The sequence below is a fragment of the Tamandua tetradactyla genome, chromosome 2 (assembly GCF_023851605.1).
Source record: "Tamandua tetradactyla isolate mTamTet1 chromosome 2, mTamTet1.pri, whole genome shotgun sequence".
Classification (NCBI taxonomy): domain Eukaryota; kingdom Metazoa; phylum Chordata; class Mammalia; order Pilosa; family Myrmecophagidae; genus Tamandua; species Tamandua tetradactyla.
The window spans coordinates 219409206-219430807 of record NC_135328.1 but is presented as its reverse complement, the minus strand read 5'-3'; the positions used below and the strand labels follow the sequence as shown (position 1 = coordinate 219430807).

The window sequence follows — 21602 nt, the reverse complement described above, 5'->3', positions numbered from 1 at the left end:
GGCTGAAGGATACACTGATGGAGAAGTAGATTGGTGAACGATGGTGTGTACATATGCTCGGCTATTGTGCTGCTACAAAAAGGAACAAAGTCATGAGGCATGCGACGATGTGGAAGAACGTGTCCAGTTAGCCACTGCTACCTATCATAACTTACCAAATCCCAACCAGGACCATTCCAGCCAATCCTAAAGAACACCTAGGGCAATATTATAACATTCCACAAGGGTTCCATGCACTAGAGTAACTTTCCAGAAACCTACAACCTCCAGATGGGTCCCTGGACCAGGTAATTCCTGAAACCTAGAGGCCCAGCCTCTCCAGGACATAGATAGTTCCATCTCCCTACCCCATATTAGTGACAGACCCTTCCAACATGAAAAAGTTAGAATACCCATAGCCCAAACACCCTTAAAGAAAGGGTAGAAAGAGCAAAGGTGATGGTGGAGTTATACCGAGAAGATAGGATTTAACAAAGAAATATGATTGCTGAATCACTAAATTGATACCTCTTTTAAGTCTCTAGTATCTTAGAGCAGCTAGAAGTAAAAACTTAAAGTTTTGGAACTGTAAACCATGCCAAACTCTGAAATATGTCCTACAAGTAATTGTGGTGCTGTGCTTTGAAATGTATTGCTTTTTTGTATATATGTTATTTTTCACAAAAAAAAGTCGATTGTGATGATAAAAAAAATATTTATTCCTTCTAGCCTCCTATATTCTCAAGCAGTTAGAAGGAAAAATCTGAGAGGATCATACAGTAGCCCATATCAAACCCTGGGATCTGTCCTGTAACTCCTTGTTGAAAAGTACTTTGAAAACTATTGCTTTTTTCTTTCTTTGCTTTGTATATATGTTATATTATACAGTTAAAAAGTTTTAAGAAAATCTGCAGGTAGTATTCTTAGTCCAACACCTTTTACAAAGAGGTCTGTTGTCATCTAAAGCTATCAATTCTCAAAACAGCCAGAACAAAACAAACTCATAAGACTATCTAAATTTAATGTTCTGCTCTTATCTTCTATTTCCTACTTTGTCTTCTTTCAAACGATAATCTTCTGACTGATTTTTGTCTGTAAAACCAACTTCTCTTCCAGAGATAAACCTCATTTGACATGACGGATCAAACTCCTTACAGACTGCTGGATTTGATTTCCTGATAGCTGAAGGATTTTTGGGTTAATGTCTGTGATGGCTGTCGGTCTATACTGCTCTTGTTATGTCTTTTTATGGGTTGGCTATCAAGGTTAGAGTGGCCTCAAAAAACAGGTTGAAGACTTCCGGAGAAGACGGCGGCTTAGTAAGACGCGCGGGTCTTAGTTCCTCCTCCAGAAAAGCAACTAAAGAAACAGAAACAATACGAAACAGCTCCCGGAGTCACGACAGAGACCAAAAAGACAGCGTACCCCATTCTGGAACAGCTGAACGGGCAGGGAGAATCTGCTGCGGTGAGCTACCCGAGGGGCGCGCGTTTTCCCGGCCGGGTCGGCTGGCGACTGGGGTCCCCTCCACGCACGTGGCTCACTGGCCTGACTGGGAGCGTTGGATAGCGGGGCCCTCCCGTCACGCTTGGCGTTTCGGGCCAGCTGGGCAATTAAGACCGGCACTCTCCCAAGCCGCGGCGGCCAGCGACCCCCACCTCCACGCGCGGTTTCCCGGGCCGACTGCAGTGCAGACAGACAAGCACCACGAGCGCCACCTACTGGGCAGGAAAAGAAAAACAGAGCCCAGAGATTTCACAGAAAAAGCTTTCAACCAGCTGTGTAACACATCCAGGGAAATCTGATCAAATGCTCAGACACCAGCAGAAAATAATGGATGACGCTCGGAAAATTGAAGATATGGCCCAGTCAAAGGAACAAACCAATAGTTCAAATGAGATACAGGAGCTGAGACAACTAATGCTGAATATACGAACAGAAATGGAAATATTCTTCAAAAACCAAATCAATAAATTGAGGGAGGACATGAAGAAGACATGGGCTGAACAAAAAGAAGAAATAGAAAATCTGAAAAAACAAATCACAGAACTTATGGGAGTGAAGGACAAAGAAGAAAAAATGGAAAAAACAATGGATACCTACAATGGTAGATCTAAAGAGGCAGAAGCTACAATTAGTGAACTGGAGGATGGAACATCTGAATTCCAAAAAGAAACAGAAACTATAGGGAAAAGAATGGAAAAACTTGAGCAGGGGATCAGGGAACTGAATGACAATATGAAGCGCACAAATATACGTGTTGTGGGTGTCCCAGAAGGAGAAGAGAAGGGAAAAGGAGGAGAAAAACTAATGGAAGAAATTATCACTGAAAATTTCCCAACTCTTATGAAAGACCTAAATATACAGATCCAAGAAGTGCAGCGCACCCCAAAGAAAATAGACCCAAATAGGCGTTCTCCAAGACACTTACTAGTTAGAATGTCAGAGGTCAAAGAGAAAGAGAGGATCTTGAAAGCAGCAAGAGAAAAACAATCTGTCACATACAAGGGAAACCCAATAAGACTATGTGTAGATTTCTCAGCAGAAACCATGGAAGCTAGAAGACAGTGGGATGATATATTTAAATTACTAAAAGAGAAAAACTGCCAACCAAGACTCCTATATCCAGCAAAATTGTCCTTCAAAAATGAAGGAGAAATTAAAACATTTATAGACAAAAAGTCACTGAGAGAATTTGTGACCAAGAGACCAGCTCTGCAAGAAATACTAAAGGGAGCACTAGAGTCAGATATGAAAAGACAGAAGAGAGAGGTATGGAGTAAAGTGTAGAAAGAAGGAAAATCAGATATGATATATATAATACAAAAGCCAAAATGGTAGAGGAAAATATTATCCAAACAGTAATAATACTAAAAGTTAATGAACTGAATTTCCCAATCAAAAGACATAGAATGGCAGAATGGATTACGACCCAGCAATACCACTGCTAAGTATCTACTCAAGGGACTTAAGGGCAAAGACACAGACGGACATTTGCACACCAGTGTTTATAGCAGCATTATCTACAATTGCAAAGAGATGGAAACAGCCAAAATGTTCATCAACAGACGAGTGGCTAAACAAACTGTGGCGTATACCTACGATGGAATATTATGCAGCTTTAAGACAGACTAAACTTATGAAGCATGTAATAACATGGATGGACCTAGAGAACATTATGCTGAGTGAGTCTAGCCCAAAACTAAAGGACAAATACTGTAAGGTCCCACTGATGTGAACCGACATTTGAGAATCAGCTTGGAATATATCATTGGTAACAGAGACCAGCAGGAGTTAGAAACAGGGTAAGATAATGGGTAATTGGAGCTGAAGGGATACAGACTGTGCAACAGGACTAGATACAAAAACTCAAAAATGGACAGCACAATAATACCTAAGTGTAATGTAACTATGTTGGAACACTGAATGAAGCTGCACCTGAAATATGGTTTTTTGTTTGTTTGTTTGTGTGTTTGTATCTTTTGTTTTTGTTTTTTTCTTTTTCCTTTATATATATATATATATATATTATTAGTATTATTATTTTAATTCTCTTCTCTATATTAACATTCTATATTTTTTTCTGCTGTTTTGCTAGTTCTTTTCCTAAATCGATGCAAATGTACTAAGAAATGATGATCATACATCTATGTGATGATACTAAGAATTACTGAGTGCATTTGTAGAATGGAATGATTTCTAAATGTTGTGTTAATTTCTTTTCTTTTTTTTGATTAATAAAAAAATTAAAAAAAAAAAAAAAAAAAAAACAGGTTGAAAAGCAGTCCTCCCTCTTCTACTTTTCGAAAGAGTTTGTCCAGAACTGGCATCATTACATGGAATTCAACAGTGAAATCATCTGGACCTGGAGTTTCGTGGGAAGGTGGTTAAATTCAAGTTCTTTAACCACTATAGGGCTATTCAAATTTCTTATCTCTAATGTCAGTTTTGGGAAGTTGTCTTTTTCAAGGGATTTGCCTATCACCTGAAAGTTATCAAATTTATTAGCATACAAGTTGTTCATAATATCCCTTTTCTTTTCAATATCTATTGGTTTATAGGGTGATGCTCCATTTTCCACTTATGATGTTAGTAATCTATGTTTTCTCTTTTTTAAGTTGTTTAACTGCTAGGAGTGGTTATCACTTTATTAATCTTTTCAAAAAAAAACAACTTCTGGCTTTGTTGATTTTCTCTCTTATTTGTTTTATATTTTCATTAATTTCTGCTCATATTCTATTTCCTTTCTTCTATATACTGCTCATTTTTCTAAGTTCTTAAGGAGGAAGCAGAGGTCACTCATTTTATATCTTTCTTCTTTTCTAATAGTCACAGATCAGTTTCCCTCAAAGGACTTCAGCCACATCTCAAGATTTTGATATGTCCTTCTGTTACTTGGTTCAAATTATTTTCTAATTTCCCCTATGAATTCTTTGACCCATGGTTATTTAGTTGGGTCTTATTTAGGTTCCTACTATTTGAGGATTTTCTAGGTATACTGCTACTGATTTCTAATTGAATACTATAACATTCTTCATAATCGCAGTCCTTTTAAACTTACTGGGACTTATCTTCTAGGCCAGCACACAGTCTATCTTGGTGAAAGTTCCATGTGCACTAAAGAATGTGTGTCTGTGTTTGCTAGATGAAGGGTTCTGGAAATGTTAATTAGGTCAGCTTGGCTGATGATGTCGTTCAAATCTCAATCCTTGTGATGTTGGTATCTGTTGTATGACTGAGAAAGGAGAATCAAAAGCCTTCAGTGCCCTTTAGTTCTATCCAATTCTGCTTCACATGTCTCTGGGAACATTGTTTCTTGGTCCTGTTAAGATGAGTTAGCCCGGCAGGCTGACTGCCATGCTCGGGAGGCTGGCTCACACCTTAGCCCCCGCCTGGGCTGGGCATCGGCTTTCAGGAGGGTTCCCACCACCATGACTGGTAAGGTGCTTTATGCTGAATGCCTACTTTCTTCTGGGAGCCTGGAATTTTGGCATATGCCAAGCAGAGGTGACCAGCCCCCATAGAAACCCTGGGCACCGAATCTCTAGCGGGCCTCCCTGACCGACACATCACACCCATCGCTCAGGAATTAACACATCCTGTTGACTCCATGCCAGAGGACCCTCGGGCGCTTGTGCCTGGTTTCGCCCAGACCGTGCCCTAAGTCTTCTCTCTTCAGTGACCGTTCGCTGAAATGAACCCTAGCTGCGGGCACGGCTACATGCTGAGTGCTGAGGGCCCAGCAGCTCGTGGAGCTGGGGGTGGGCTGGGGACCCGACATGGGCACACACAGCCAGGGCTGCCTTGTGCGCTGCGTCAGCCGACCTTCCCGTCACCTCTGGGGATCTGTGGCACCCGGAAATCAACTTTATTCAACATCACTGCAGCCACATCAGCTTTCCTTTGCTTACTATTGGTATGGTGTCCCTCTGTTTGTCCTTTTACTTGCAACCTGCTTATGTCTTTGTGTTTAAAGTGTCATTTTTTTGTAAATAACATAGATTTGGGTCTTAAATAACTTTTGACATATGACTTTTGACCAGGAACTCTACTTCTAGGAATTATCCTACAGAAGTGTGTGTACCCATAGAAAATGAGAAAATGTACCCATGAAGATGAAGTCATGCTTCACAGCAGTGTCTGCAATAGCAAACAACAGGAAGAAGACCAAGCGCTCACAAGAGGAGGCTGGCTACATAAAGGATGGTGCCCCCACGCCATGCAATGCTCTACACTCTCACCATGACCTGACATGAGCAGTCAGTAAGACTTGGTGTTGAGAATAAAAGAAAAAAAACAAAGCACAGAACAGAAAATTGTAACCTACCAATTGTATAAAGGAAAATATACATACATTTTTATGCATTTGCTTCTGTTTTGCCTAGAAATTTCCAAAAAATTATGCCAAAACTGGGTGATACTGGTTGTCCCCAGAGTGGGAGCCCAGAGGCCAAGGTAACAGTGTGGGCTGACACTCTCTCCTGTGTACCCCTTTCAATTCTGAACTGTGTAAACAAAGTACTTTTGCAAAATAAATAAAATAAAAGTAAAATGGGAAAATAAATAAAATTCCCTTTGTAAAATTCCTAGAAAACAGTCAGCTGCTGCAGAAGATCTCATGAGCTCCTGGAAGGCAAGTGGACCGCTGGAGCCCATCTACCTGGGCTGGAATCCCAGTCGGCCGGCTCAAGCTGTCACCTAGGCACCCAACTTCACATGTCTCGGTTTTAGAAGGCTGCGCCCACTCACAGGGCCGCTGTGGGAAGAAAGCGAGTCCACACAGGGAGAGGCTCAGAAGGAAGGGGATGGAAGCAGCGGCCGCTGCAGCCCCTCACACTGGCAAACACGCAGTAGGCGCCCGTCGGAAGGTGTGGGAGGAGCAGCGCACAGCGCCACACCCAGGGCCCACGCCTGGCCCCTCTGTGCACACCTGAATATCGCGCCACTCGCTGCAGAGGATGGTACAGTCCTACCAGCCAGGGGAAACGGTTTGTTTACACCAACAGTGCTGGGTCCTTCCTGTACACCCCCACAGGCCACCGTGGCCCATCAGACCACCCCACACAGTGGGGGCACTGGGGCTGGTTGGGGGGAAGCACCAGCCCCTGCCACAGACTCCCCACTGGCTGAAGGTCACAGAAGGAGGCACACACACAGAGCGTGGGACTGAGTGTGCAAGAGGCTGGAGCACATACAGGCACCCAGGCTCTGTCACACCGCAGGCAGAGCAGGCAGAGCAGCAGGCTGAAGGCACCATGCCCAGCCCACGCACAAGGCTACCTCTTGCAAACAGCCCGGCTTGGGAAAAAATCCCAGAAATCAGATCACCTGTCTTTAAGTGGCTCCACTGTGAGCCAAAAGGAACTCTTCCAGAGGGTGAAAAGTGCTGAGCAGACTGCTGAATGGTATATTCTCTTTGCTGATGGACCATTTTGCCTGGGAATAGCACCAAAGCCCAGGTAATGGGTACAGCACTGCAGACTCAAGAAAATGAGTGAAAATCAATATGCTAACTGGAAACCCCATCTCAGCTGAGAGCAGGAACAACACACATTTGACAATAAATAGCAAATGTCTTTACCTGCTTAGTTAGCGGCCCATCAAGCCACTTCAGGACACACTGAAACGCTGTGGACTCCTTTGAAAGCTGGCGCCCTCTCTGTGGGTGGGGAGGGACGAGCACATTTTGGGCGAATATCTTGTGCCAGTCACTCATTCTGCCGGTCCGAGGGTCACTCAGGCATCCGGGATAACCTGCACCATTCGCGGTCAAATACATTTAAAAGTTGTAAAAGTTACAGTGCTCAGAGCAGCTCTGAAAGTTTTCAATCTCCCACCAAATCCCAGAGGAACTTCCTTCTCTGAAACCCACCCTCCACCAACCCACCCATCAAATCCCAGCACAGGAAACTGTGTTGCTGGCTGGCATTGTGCTACTACCCCTGGTAAATGTGCCCATCTCAAGCAGAGAGCCTACACCTTCCCCTTTCAGGGGCAGACTGGCCCAGTGTGGCCCTCCTGGGCACAACTACCCTCGCCCAGGTGACCACTGTTGTGGGCAGGGCTACAGCGGGGCACTTGGTACAGGTGAGTAAGGGGATACTGCTCAGGGCAGCAGGCCCCGGGTGAGAGAGCATGGGGCTGCCTTGGAGGCAGCCTGGAGGCCTGACCCAATCAGAGCCATGAGACACATATCTCAGCCAGTTCTTCTGAGCAGCCTTGGAGCAGAGATTATCAGAGGAAGCAGCCAGGTCTGTGGCAAGTGCAGCCTTGGGCATGCAAGCAGAGTAATGGGAGGCCCGGGGTCCCTGGCTCGAGGGGACTTAAAGCCAGTCACTCCAGGACAGTTCAGCTGTATGACCAAAGCCTCTTGCTAAAGCCAGTATAAGACAGGTTTTGGGTGTTTCCAGCTTCTAAGTGACCTGCCTCAGGTCACCTCCAGCCAGCAGGGATCTGACAACCTCCTCTGGACTTCTTTTCAGTCAACACAGAATCTTCAGATCCTCCTAAGAGGCTGAATTTTGTACACCAGAATGACAAACAAGGAGAAAAAGCAGGGGCGTGGTCTCCCAAGATGACAACTCCTTAAGAGGGAACCCAGACACCAGGGGCTCCCCAATATTGTCAAGGGTCCACAAGGTCAAAACTATTTTCAGAACACCCATAAAGTATCTGCCTCTTTCACGGTGTTGACATTCGCACTGATGAACCAAAAGCAGGGTGGGTTCAAGGGCCTCACACCAATCGAGGCGGGGCAACAGGTCAGACCAGTGGTCGGCGGGTTCCTCCCCACTCACAGTAAAAACTACATTGGTTTCAAAAAATAAAAATAAAGGGCACATGGGTGGTTCAGCGATAGAATGCTCAGGTTCGATTCCTGGCCCAGTCACACACAAAACAAAACACTATATTGGTTTCACTTAACAATTTAGTCTTTGGTCAGATGAGTAAAAAAATATGGATAAAAAAATAAACAAATAATAGAACAAAGGTTAAAATAAATTAGGTACATTGAAATACTAGTGGTCAATGAGAGGGAGGAATAAGGGGTATGACATGTATGAGTTTCTCCTTTTTTATTTCTTTTGCTGGAGAGATGCAAATGTTCAAAACAATGATCATGGTGATGAACACAACCATGTGATGATGCTGTGAGTCACTGGTTGTACACTGTGTACAGAATGTTTGTTTGTATATTTGTTGTATACAATAAAAATATTTTTTTAAAAAGTCCTTGGTGAAGCTGTAAAAACTACTAACTTTATTACAACTCAAACCTCAAGTGTCATATTTTTAATACTCTGTGGCATGAGATGGGACGTGTCCATAAAGCATGTCCACCGTATACCATGGCACCAGGGCGCCATGGGGAAAAGCGCTGGTGGAATGTTTGGGTTGCCAGTTCAATGAGCCACTTTTTCCGCGGAATACCATCTCTACCAAAAAGAACAACTGGCAAACTATGGTTATTTGGATTTGAGTACTTGGCAGGTATTTTCTGAAACGTGAGTCACTTCAAGGAAAACAACTGTAATAAAAATTGAGCTTTCAAGCAAATATTGGAATCGAGAAAATCTGTATCCTTCACCATGAGCCTGACAGTGTCTTAGTTCCTAAAAGACTTTTCTGATGCGATGGGTGGTGATGGTAACGAGTGTGATTTTTTTAATTGTACAACTAAATGTGTCGATATTGCACACCTCTGTGAACCAATATTTCCCAAGTGAATGATGCATAATAACACAAAATCATGCCGGCATAAAAAGATCCATCCAAAGTGCAAGACAGACCAAAGGATTTCCACATAACAGTACGAAAAATTCATTATTCTGACTTCAACAACCCTTTACGAAACTACCTCATGTGGGATTTTGATGAAGTATCAAAGGATATCCACAATTATCTGAAGTCCTCTTCCCCCTCCAGCATGAGGCTGGATTTTCTTCATATAGTTCAACCACTGCCCCACCTCACAACAGACTGAACACAGGGAACGAGAGATCCAGCTAACTTCCGTTAAGCCAGACATCAAAGAGATTTGCAAAAATGCATAAAATCTCACTCTTCTTGCTAAATTGTTTTTTCTTTGCTTGGCAAAATATACTTGGAGGCCTCTGGGCTGGGCAGCTGCCCACACTCACCCACTCTTTGCAGCAGGCGTCTCAACCCCGTGTCCTTGGCGCCTGGCTGGGCCTCCCAATTCAATAGTCACAAAATCCAACTCAAGTTTCAGTAAAAATTGACCCTCAAGCACTTTTTTATCAGAGAAATGTTATTTTCCTGTTGACTTACATTATAAAATTGGGAGGCTTATTCATGTATAATGAATGTGATAATGGCCAGAGAGGGATGTTTCTAGAGAGGATGTCCCTGCCAAACAGAGGGGATGCCCCTCTGGGATCTACAGCTACCCCGCTGCAGCTGCCCCCTCTGCAGTCCCCTCTCTGCAGCTGACCCCCTCTGCAGCTGCCCCTTCTACAATTTCCCCTAGGTTGTCTGAACCCCGTCCTGCCCTGTTGCCCTCAGTGCAGAGCGCAATACCGTGCCTGGTCAGCAGGGGCCGATGCGGAGCACGCAAGCTCCAGGGCACTCCCCGTGGGCCAAGCACAGCGGCTGGGAGCAACGGGTGGCCCTAGGACTCCTGGATGGGAGGGAGGGGCGCAGGGAGCAGACACAGGTCAGCACCAGGTCCTGGGTGGAAATCTTTTCAAGGATAAATTGGGAAAGCTAGGGAGGAAGGGTAGAGGGGCCTTGAGGCTAGACCAGCAAGAGAAAGAAAAAAACAGAATGCTTCCAGGCCTGGAGACCAAGAAAGGTACAATGGGCACTCCAGAAAAGAAAAATAAAAAATCGTACCAGGTTTTACTGAGCTCCTGTTAGGTGCAAGGCACTCAACAACAATTTCCTACTTGTTATTCAAAAACTCTGGAAGGTAACTATTGTTATTATCCCATTTTGTAGATGAGAAAATTAAGACTCAGAGAGGGTAAATGGCCAGCAGAAGTAACACAGCTGGTCCTGACTAACCTCTGTCATTACAACCCACGTGCTCCCTTCCACCAAGGAGGCCCAGACAGCATCAGAGGAAACCCAGAGACCCTGATCCCCGCCCCTCCACTCTGACTTCAGGCCAGTCCCGTCTACAGAATGAGGCAGGTGTGACGTGACCGTGAGGTCTTTGCTTCTCCAGCTCTACTGGACAAGTACTTACTAAGCACCTATTCTGCTCCAGCACACGCCCTGGTGAGCAGGACTGCAGAAGGCCCTGCCACCAAGAATCGCAAAGACCATGGGGAGGAAGGCACGGGGCGAGTGTGAGAAGCACCTCGAGACTCATCTATCGGTCACTGATTTTGGAGGCGCTGCTGGTGGGGAGGGAACCACTGGGGCTGGAGGAGGTAGCTGGGCAGCACTTAACACACAGCGCTCCCTGGGAGAGGACAGCAGGAGCTAGGGGCGCTGTCCAGACAAAGGGGAAAGCGAATGGGATGCGGGATGTCGGAGACCCAAAGACAGGGTTTGAGGGAGTAACTGAAGGTACAACTAAGCACTGCCTGGAACTCTCTCATTCCACAATTAGTCCTTGAGTACCGGCCTGGATGGAGAAACCACCCTGAACACAGCACACAGGGAAACGAGAAGAAGCAGAAAGGATTCGAATGAACACACAAAACTACTTGGTCGTGAATCCTGATCATTGCAAAGACCAGAGGGTGCCCGGAGCTGTAGCGGAGACTGCAGTAGGAGCAGACGGTCCACAAATACCTAAAGTGCTTCTTCAACTACATCAACTACATCTGAGTGTGAGGCCAGGTCTCCCTCCCCCACCCCCCAGACTGATACAGAAGCCGTCTTCTAGAAAGCCACACATTAAAGGGATTCGCAAAAGTGGGGCCTTCAGGTCCGACGGAGGAGTCGGCGGAAGCCGGCCTGCAAGAGGCGGGGAAAAGCACTGGGCAGAGGGAAGGGCGCGCGCGGAGGCTCGGGGGCGCGCTCTGGGACCCGGCACGAAGTAGAGGGCGCAAGGCCTGGAAAACGGGGAGTGAGGGCGGGAGCGGCTCAAGGGGAGGCCAAACGCAGCCGGGGCCGGGGGGCAGCGCCTCGCGGGCCGGGCAAGGAGTGTGGGTGCATCCGAGGGCCGCAGGGTCGCCGTGATCTCCACGCAGCTGCGGTGCCGAGACCGGACTGCAGGAGGGACACGGAAGCCACTTAGGAGGAGCCTGCGGCGCCCGGACAAGACCGATTTGGGATGCTCGAGCAAGCGGCCGGGAGTGCGGTGGCCTGGAAGCGGGACTGCGAAGGGGCGCAAGGGTCAAGGGGTGGAGGGCAAAGGTTGAGCCCCAAAAGCCTGGCGGCGCCTAACGGCACCCGGCTGCCCGGACCGCACCAAGTATCGAGGCGGGGGAAAAAGGACTTATTGACTCAGTCACGACCCCAGGACCCCGCCGCTGCGCCCCGCAGGCACGGGGCTCCCCAAAGTACAGTCTGGGCCAGACCGGCCTGGGTCCCACCCCGAGACCTCCGACCGCTCTGCGGCCGCCCCGCGACTCCGGGCCTCGGCCAACCTCCCCCGCGGCGCCGGACAGAATGGTTCAGCCCGCCGTCGGCCGCGTTACCTAGGAGACCGGCCCACCGCTGCCACGCCCGAGGCGGCAAGACCTAAGCTTTCGAGGAAATGTCCCCACGACCGACCTGGAGGCCCCAAGGCCGGTGCCCACCTGAGCCGCAGCCTCGCGGGCCGGGACCGGCCGAGGGCGCGACCCGTCCACTGACACCCGCGAAAGGAGCGTCCGAAAGCGACGAGGCGCGCGCTCAGACCCAGACGCCTCGCGTCACTCTCATCGTCAGGGCCGCGCGACCCAATCCGAGCGCAATTCAAGAAGCTCCGCTTAGCCAGCGCCAGCCAATCGGCGCAGCGGCGGGCCCCTTCTGATTTGTATGCCCGGCGATCCCGCAACCAATGGGAATGTGACTGACGTGAATCACAGCCAATGAGAATCTGCAGAGGCGTGGCCCTAGCGTCCCACGAGGTGAGGATGCTGCGGGCGGAACCTGCCCGAGCAAGAGGGATTCAGGGGTGCTGAAGGAGCAGGGACCGGGCAGGAAGGAAGATCCGGAGCGGGGCCCAGGATCCGGAGCTGGAGCCCCCAGGTGAGTGCAGGGGGAGACCCTGGCGGGCTACGCAAGCCAAGGACCAGCGCCGGGAGGGTGGCGGCGAGGCCCGTGCTGCGGCGGGCACAGCGGTCCCCTCTCCTTCCCAGCCCGGCCCTGCGTCCCTGTCCCCGCCTCCGTTCTCACCTCCTCTCCATCCTGCTCGCCTCCTTTTCCATCATCTCCCTTCCCCCATCCAGTCCTCTCTGGGCTTCGCTGTCATCCTGACCTGACCTTTCAGCTCCCACCCCGGACCCCTGCCCCTAACTCCGTCTCTGTCGTTCGCTCCGTACTGCACCTCTCCCGCATTTCTGCCTGCAGCCTCGCCTTCCCTTCCCTCCTCCCCGCCTTCCCCATCCTCTCTCCCTGACCCTGCGCAGCCCCCAGCGGGACGCTCCCGGTTCCAGCCGTCCCCCGCTCACCTCCTTGTCGCCCCTGAGGGCTCATCCGAGTCCTGGCCACTGCCCCTCTCTCTGTCCTGGCCCTGTCCTCACCCTGTCCCCATCGTCTCACCCATGCTGCTCCCAGGCCCACCCGCACCCCACCCCCGTGGGCATTCTCTCCCTGGGACCCCAGGACCTTGACACTCTCCTGCACCAGGCTGCCCGCTACCTATCCCCACCCAATCCCTGTTCCTCTGTCACCACCCCCTACCCCCATCCTGAGTGTCTCTTCACTTCCCCTCCCGCTGCAGCCCTGGCACAAAGCACGTCCCCACCTCCCTACCTGCTGCTGCTCCCGCATGATGCGGAGACCCAGCTTCCTGCTGCAGGAGCAGCCGCAGCAGCAGCCCAGGCCAGCCCGTACACCTGCCCCCCTTCCACGCACCCACCCAGGCACGCATTGGCCCTGCTCCTCCTGGCTTTGTCCTCCGGGCTCCGGTCCGGCAGGGGTTACGCTGTACCTAGAGCATCCTGGGGTGCTCCAGGTGGGAAGCCCATTAGCACCTTGCTGCCGTCCTCCCTCAACACCACCTCCCTCCCCACACCACTCCACCCCCACTTTCCTGCTCAGCCTCATTTTGTGATTCAGCATTTTGGGGGTTGATAACTTTGTTTGCTCCCTAACATGGTAGGGACCTGGCTGTGGGCCAGAAAGCAGGGGTCTTGGCCTTGCAATTAGCAGGACTACCAGAGGGACCAAACCCGAAGCTGCCTGCTTAGGAGGGGGGTGGGGAGCAGGGTACCCTCATGGGTACCCACTGCCTTTTCCTTCCTTTCTTTGGTCTGCCCTGCACTGAACCATATCCAAGGAGAGATGGCATAAGTAATAGCTCTTGGAGAAATGAGCCATTAGGATTTATGAGAATTAATACAGCCACATCCGAAGAGCAAGAACAGCAAGTGCAGGCCACAGCTGTCCCCCGGTCTGTCGATCCAGGATTTCTTCCTCCTCGGCAACTCCCCCTCAAAAATGCCAGCCCCCTTCCAATGCCAAGAGCAAGCCAAGGAAGCTAAGCTAAGGAAGCAGCATTTAGGCCCCAGGCTAAAGGTTTGGGGACCTGTGCAGGCAGCTGGCACCTACCCACCTGGTTCTCTCCTTGCTTGGCAAATGTGTCTGCTTGCAGGGCCAGGGCCTGTGTGCAGCCCTTGGGCTCCTGCCCTGTGCTTTGGTAGTGTGGGGACTGCACTGACCCTCAGGGCCTGTGTGTCAGGCCCCCTGCAGCCCCCAGGAAAGCTGTTGAAGCCACGCTCAATCCCAGCAGCACCGACGGCATCTGGGCTGCACCAGGGTGCTGAGCCTGCAGAGGAGCCCCTTGCAAAACCGGGACCTGCTTCTCGGTGGCTCCCTTGGCTCCACAGTAAACACACATTTCGTGGGCGCCGATCAGTGCTGGGGACTAAGCCAGGCCCAAGGGTGGGGGTAGGGAGTATCACAAAAAAAGCCTGAAACCCAGAACTTGCCTTCCAGACATTTGTGGGTCTAGGTAACAGAGTTAGAACAGAAAGAAACATGCATGAGAGCATCGCGTACAGGTATACCAGGACAGGCTCTGCTGCTTGCCCAGTGGGTTTCCAAGGCAGCTTCCTCTCCCTGGACCAGCTTGTTTTCTTCCTTTTCTTTCCTTTTTCAATGATTTTCTAAAGCCCAAATGGTTCAGGAAGAAGGGGCACCAAGCTTTGGTTTGGCAGTTTCTGGTGAGCTTGGAGGGGGTGCCTCCTCTAGACTCTTCTGTTTGTTGGGTCTCAGGCCCTGGCCACAGAGTTTGTGTCCAGGAAAGTCTCTTCCACCTAGAGGATACTGGGGATTTGTCTCCGTTTCCGGGTCCTCTGGCTGGATGCCAGACACGTTAGTCCTTGACTGAATCCTCAGTGACCTTCAGGTCACCAAAGGTTCTGAGTCACAGCTGTTTCCAGGAGTCCCTGAGTAATGTGGCAGAAAAGCGGCATCTGCAGGCAGCACTCGGGCAGGGCCACCTCTGAAAGGGGTCTGCGTTAGGGACCCACATCATCTCCCCGCCCTCACTTCGACCAGATAGGCTTTCCTCATAGAGAAGAGGTGTGCGGAAGCCGGCAGGGTCTTTCTTAGCCATGACCCATCCAGCTTCTTCTCTTCCAGAGGCGTGAATGCCCAGGAGCAGAGTGACCTCTCCAGGGTGCCAGAGGGAGAGTGGTGGGGCAGGTGAGAACCCATGCTTCCCAGATGATTTGAGCCCAGTTCTTTTCTTTGGCTCTTCCAAAAGTGGAAGCCAGAACCCATGGACATGACTGGTTGCGGACAGTCTTGCTGACAAGCAGGGGGGATGTCTGAGACACTGGGAGGGCTAGGGGGAGGGGGGCAGGGGATGTGGTACCACCCACTGCAGAGCACTCTCTGATGAGTCCAGCACAGCCTGGCCTGGCCAGCCCCCAGCATGAGGCCATTGCTGTTCAGCCCAACAGAAGGGTTGAGCCAGGAGTTATGGGGGCAGATGGAAGGGAGTCAAGTCCCTTGGTGAGATGAAAGAGAAGGGGCGTGTACTGCCCCCACTTGAGCTGCACTTTTGTCCAAATGCTTTGCTTTGGGTCCTTGTACAAAGTAGGCCCACTGTCCTGGATGGGGAAACTGAGGCACAGAGCAGTGGCGATACTGACCCTGGCCTCCCATTAATGAGGAGACCTTGGTTCTGCTCCTGCTCTGCCGGGACTCCGAGCAGAGTGTCCCCTGCCCGTCCCCCCGAACTAGTACCTCCTCACTGGCAAGTCTTTTAGATGGGCAAGTGGGCTGGACAGAGGGTGAGGATGCATCCAAGGCTCCCAGCGCCACGGAAACACTTGTTTCTTGGGAAATGGGGGGCCCCCCTGCCCTCCCTCTGCCGACAGCACCCCCACCCCACACTCTGCCCACCAGCCTTGCATGCCCTGCCCGGCTTCTCAGGGACTGAGTTTGCAAGGAGATTGTGAGTCTTGGTCCTTAACTCCTCCGAGATGGGCTGAGGAGGCCCACCTGGCCTCCGTCTGTTTGGCAGGCACCGCATCTCCCGGTCCGGCGCGTGGGAGCAGCCGTGGGGTCTTCTCGTCCTTCGCCATATCCCACAGAGCGCAGCGGGGGCCCGGCCCTCTCCTTCCTGCCCACGGGGTTGGCTCTTTGCCCCCCAGCCAGGCAGTGCTGCCGTCGACACGTGCAGGTGTCTAGCTCAAACCCTTGCATGCAGGGCAGCAGGTGATTCGCGCTGGGAGGGGGTGTGCGCCGTGTCGGGGTATGCAAGTACCTTGCGGACTAGCCGCACACTTGTGTCCCCTCTGTCGCCGGCCCCTGCCTTCCCTGCACGTCCTCCTGGAAGGCAGCCCATCTTGCCTCTCATGGTAGCACCCGGGCACTTCCAGAATGGTCCAGTTTGATGCCGAGCCAGACAACACAGGATCGGGAAAGGAAAAACACAAGTAGAGAGTGGGCCCCTCTGCCTGGCTTCCCACCGGCACGTGAGACCGAGTTAGAGCGAGCCCCCAGGGCCCCCTGAGCCCTGGCTGCTGAGCCTTTGAGCGGTGGCCTCTGAGCCAGCTGGTGACAGCCAAGCCCGCGTCTCCTTCTCAGATCCCCGCAGCAGGTTCAGAGACAAACCACAGCCCGTTCCCTGTTGAGCCGGTGCCCCAGTGAGCGAGCAACCCGTGGGTCCTGCAGCCCTCCAGGGCCTTGTCCACGGGCTTGTCTGCCCCCCATCGGGGCCGGGGCCCTGGCAGAGGGTTTGTGCTCCAGGTCTCTGCCTTTCCACGCGCACCCCCAGGCTATGAGCCCCATCTGTCGCAACGGGCAAGGTGACACCATGCCGGCTGAGGCACAGGCCAGGCCCCACATGTGGCAGGAACTGGTGCGTGCCAGCCTTCCCCAGCACCTTCCGGGCACAGACCGAGCCCAAACCATGCCCTTCCTGGAGTCCACAGGGCCATTTCTCCAGAAAAACAAGCGCACCGCAGCCATGGTGCAGGGGTCCCCCCAGCATCTGTCTGCATGCTTGCCCACCTGTCTGTCTGTCTGTCTGGTTCCAGCAGCTCCGGGTGCTGAGGTGGCTGTAGAGCCCTGGCAGAGTGTCCCTACTCTCCCTGGCTGCTTTCTGGTGGCTCAGACTAAATGACACCTTCGTCCAGGGTCACAGCCACCAGATGTGGCAGTGGCAGTGGGTCTGTGGAAGCAGAGCTCTTCCCACCCCTTCTAGAGAGATAACCAGAATGCTTGGACAAGGAGAAATCCATTTGTTAAAAATACAATTTAAAATATTATTTTAAACTATAAACACCAGTATTGATATCGGAAGGGCCAGTGATGAGTAGGACACACCCCCACCCACTGGGGGCTAAGAGCCAAGAGAGGGGTACAGTAATGTAGGGGGACAGCTAAGGGGGTCCCTGCTGATGGGGAGACAGAGGCCCTGGGGAAGGGAGCATTTGACCCAGACCTTGCAAAGCAGTGGAGGTGTGACAGAGGGATGAGCTTGTACAAGGCCATGGAGGGCCGCTGGGTGGGTGGAGATAGCTGAGGGCCAGCTCGAGTGTGAGTGGGAATGTGACCATGGGTGCTGCGGAGCCAGATGGGAGCCTGGAGGGGCCGTGGGGGTGCCGCCGTGGGAGGCCCCTGTGCAGGGGCAGTGCAGACAGAGCACGCACATCCCCAGGGCAGGGATCTTTGTTTCGCTTCACTTGCTGTTGCATCCCAGTGCCTAGCCCAGAGTGGTGCTCCTAGAAGCATTTCTGAGTGAAGGCATGGGAGCAGAGACTTGACGCTAAAGCCACCTTCTGGCTGGCTGGTCAGTGACGGGTTATGGGAGAGAAGAGCCCAGGACGCCCCCTGGGAGTACCCAGATAGTAGGGGCAGGAAGAGGGTTCCTGGGCAGGAAACACATGTAGGGGCCACTGAATTGGGTTCAGGGTCCGTGGCACAACCAGTAACGCCCTAGAGTCATCAAGAAGATGGGCACCTGTCACCCAGGAGACCTGAGAGGGGACACGGTCACCTAGGATTAGTCCTGAGATTGAAGAGGGCAGATGGCAAGCACAGGTGTGACTGTAGCTTGATTTGAGAAAGAAGGTGAAGGTCAGGACCCAAAGCAGGACACCTTGTATGGTTCCAGAGCCCGGGAGGGTCGATGGAGGGTGGACGGCCACCAGGCCTGGGTGGCCGTGGAGGAGGCAGTTTCCACTAGAGGCAAGCAGGGAGCCAGGTCCCAAAGACTAATGAGTTTGGGGTGGGCTCTTAATTTCCCAGGCTTCCATAACAACGGACCTCAGACTCTGGGGGGCTTAAAACAACCAAAATTTATGGTCTCCCCGCTCTGGAGGCCAGATGTCCGAAATCCAGGTGGACTTGTGGACGCATCACACAAGAGGCTGACGACCTCCCCAAGGTCACGGCCCCGCCAGGGAGGAGCCGAGCTTCTAACCCGGGCGGCGGCGGAGAGCCCACGCCTCTCCCTACACCTTTACGCTCTGCTTCCCGAATGACAGCGAGAGAGAAGGAAGGGGGGAGAGCTGCTGGCTCAGGTGGCGGGTGAATGGGAGCTGCGAGCTGTGCCTCGTCCATCCGTCCGTCCGTCCGTCCGTCCGTCCGTCCGCCTTTGAACAGACTGTTGCTCCTGTGCGTTAGTCAGTGCCCCACTTAGTGGGGGCACTGCACGGACACCTGTGGGCTCTCCTCGATGATGGCTGTGCACGGTGGCTTTGCGTGAGCCACACGTCAGGACCCCGCGTGGGTCCTGGACACTCAGCTCCGGGCCCGGGTGCAGCTCCGCCAGCTCCGTCCTCACGCCTGGCCCGCGCCCAGAGCAAGGCTTCCCCGGCCAGTTCAGTTTCCTTCCTCCCTTTCTTCGGCTCCCTAAGGCGGCACACACGGGGGTGTCCAGTGGGGGGTCTCCCCAGGCTTTCCTCAGTCATCGGGGCTGTGTGAGCGCAGCAGGTTCCCCCCCCCCCCTCCGGTATACAGCCGGAGACCGGGTCTCTGGCCCCATCTGCTGGGTGCAGCCTGCTTAGGCAGCCCTGGTCACCACCAGGGCTTGTCCCCTCGCCTCACCTTCCTGGGTCCCTGCCGTCCCGCTGACCCATGCCCCTCCCGCCTGGGTGGACTTTCCCACGTGGGTATTTCTAGCTCCCCGGGAGAGGAGGTGTCTGGGTGTCCAGACACGGCCAGGGCCTCTTCGCCGTTGGGGAGGCTGCAGCCCAACGGGTCCTGCTGTCAGGTAGGACAGGTGCACATTGCAGCTTCCGGTCCCCTCGGTTCCTGGGAATACAGGTGCCCCCCGCTTACATTCTGCCCTTTAACACGGCAGGGGAGGGGTCCCGAGAAGCAGGCGTCCTGTGCCAGGGCCCTGTGCAGGTGCCCAAAATGTCACTGCCCTTTTCTTTACATTCGGAATTCGGGTTGGGAAGGGCCGTGGGGGGCAGGCGGGCAGCAGGACCCTGAAATGGAGGCATTTTAAAGAAACAGTAGCATTTCCAAAGGGGACCAGTAGACCATCCAGGATTGTAACTTGAGCGACCGTGGTTTAACAGAGGGAAGGTGGTTCTCTCGGACTCCTCGACTTTGCGACTTTGCGTGAGAGAGCCGAGCGGAATGTCCTTCATTCCTTCCCTGATCCAAGAACCAGAAGGCCAGGTGGCCGCTGCCCCCAGGGCCATGCTCCTTGGAGAGGTCCATGTGCCGTCCTGACCTCACCTCCCAGCCCCGTTCGATAAGGTCTCAGGCTGGAGCTCCGGGTTGAAGGGTGGGCGTGGGGGGTCATGCCATGGGTCCACAGAGTCCGCGTGTCATCTGTGCAGCTGACTCAGAGAATGAAGCAGCTCTGTTGCTGCCCTCGGCCAGACCTGCTTTCCCACCTCCTCGTCTTGTCCTCTCCTCCACCCGGAGATCTTCCAGCCACGCCAGGAGCTCTGGATCCTTAAGCTGAAGGCTTACACCAAACCTGGACTTCCCGGGGCAGGTGTCCCACCAGGGGCTCCCTGATTTCCTCTCGCCCAGGCTGGCTGTGGAGGGCGAGGAGAGGCCATCACAGCGGGGAGGACCAGAGGGCCCTGGCCAAGGAGGCGGCCAGCCTGGAGCCAGTGGCTCTGCTTGCTCCCCCCTTATCCAAAGTGTCTTACCCCCCGGCACAATCCTGCCACGCCTTGAACAGTAGGCAGTGCCCAGGGGAGGGCCAGGCTGTGTACTGCCTGCATGTCCAGGCTGCTGTGGGCCTGGGCCTGGGATTGGCGGGGGACAGCCCTGGGCCCCGAGCCTCTTGGCATCTGGGCAGAGGCGTCTGTCCTTCCACTCCTCCATACAGCCTTCCCAAACGGCTCGCACAACCCACAGCCTCCACTGTGTATACTCACGTTTTCACCCTGTGACACTTGATGTGGAGACAGTGCCTTCTTACTGCAGAAATTAGCCCTGGGCAACAGGCTGTGGAGTCCCAGATGCTGGGCAGAGAAGGCCATGGTCCCGGGAATGGAATTCCAGGGGAGCTGGGGGCCTGCAGGCCTGCCAGGGCATGGGGTGGGTACAGGACAGTGGAAAGCATTTGCCCTCTCTGCAGGGAGACGCATTATGTGCTCTGTTTGAGGGCAACAATGTCAGTGACAGTGACCGCTACTGTCATTACCTGCAATTGGCAGCTGCTGTTGTTTGAGGCCTTGCTTAACAAATATGCTGCCTGTACCTGCTTCCTAGCAGCCCACTCACCTTGGGGAGGAGCTGTATCATCGCCTGGTGCGTCCCAGGTGAGGGCACGGACAGCAGCAGGTACCCTGCCCCGCCTCGGGTCACGCAGCTACCCAAGGACAGACCCCTGAGCCAGGTGGCCAGGACACCACATAAGGGGTGCTGCAGGCTCACGGGTGTACAGGCCGGCTCCCCCAGCCCTGGGAGGCCCGGCCGCAGCTGACGCTCCTGCCCCAAGGGGTCGGGGGCGGTGGGGGGGCATCTCCTTGTTGGAGCCCTCGTCCTAAGGCAGAATCTGTCCTTCCCTGCTCCAGGCACACAGAGCCTTCCCCACGGAGAGGGGCTTGAGTCACCGGCAGGAAGGGGCTTCTCCCACTCACCTGTACAGGATGCTGCCCCTGCTTTCTCCACTTTCTAGCATATTCCAAATGGGAAGCCCTCGTGATCTGTTGTTTCTCCCTGAATCATTTAAACACCAGCTCTTTGGAGACCCCCCATCTTCCCAGTCTTCCAAATCAGGCTGCCTTGGACCCTGCCTGCACACCTGGCTTGTCTCCCCCCCTGAGCCACGCCCTCGGGACCAGTGGAGATGACCAGGGTTTCCGGGCCCACGGCCGTGAGCCTCTGTTAGCCAGTTACTTCCTGCAAAGACCAGGCCAGGTGTCAGGAAGACTTGCGTGGCCACCTCCTCACAACCTCACCCCAAAGAGTATTTTCACCTAAAAGCGTAACTTTTCTGTTAATGATATGCTTGCAAAAGAATCCTCCCTGATGGTTTTCTTCCGAGCCTCTTTTAATTCAGCAGAGCCATTAAGGGATGTGGTGGAGTAAAGCTGGTTTCCAGGCTGCTGGGGTAATGTTGTTTG

The 21602-nt window shown here is 52.7% G+C and overlaps 2 protein-coding genes across 8 annotated transcripts in view; one reads left to right on the top strand and one right to left on the bottom strand.

Moving 5' to 3' along the window:
• Positions 1–20580, bottom strand: part of NPHP4 (nephrocystin 4) — a 184115-nt gene extending 163535 nt beyond the window's left edge. For 4 of the 7 annotated variants that reach the window (XM_077151505.1, XM_077151504.1, XM_077151499.1 and 1 more), the window contains exons 1-2: positions 12198–12311; positions 7061–7233 (exon numbers count right to left, since the gene is read on the bottom strand). In XM_077151505.1, coding sequence (XP_077007620.1) covers positions 7061–7195 — 135 coding nt within the window. In that variant the 5' untranslated portion in view covers positions 7196–7233; positions 12198–12311. Of the gene's footprint in view, positions 1–7060; positions 7234–12095; positions 12312–20408 lie in introns of those variants that run through there. The other 3 variants (XM_077151501.1, XM_077151500.1, XM_077151502.1) reach the window with 3 other exon arrangements.
• The window catches only part of KCNAB2 (potassium voltage-gated channel subfamily A regulatory beta subunit 2), an 87975-nt gene continuing 78769 nt past the window's right edge, over positions 12397–21602 (top strand). The window contains exon 1 of the mRNA XM_077151509.1: positions 12397–12630. The gene's annotated coding sequence lies outside the window, so the exon portion shown is untranslated. The remainder of the gene's footprint in view (positions 12631–21602) is intronic.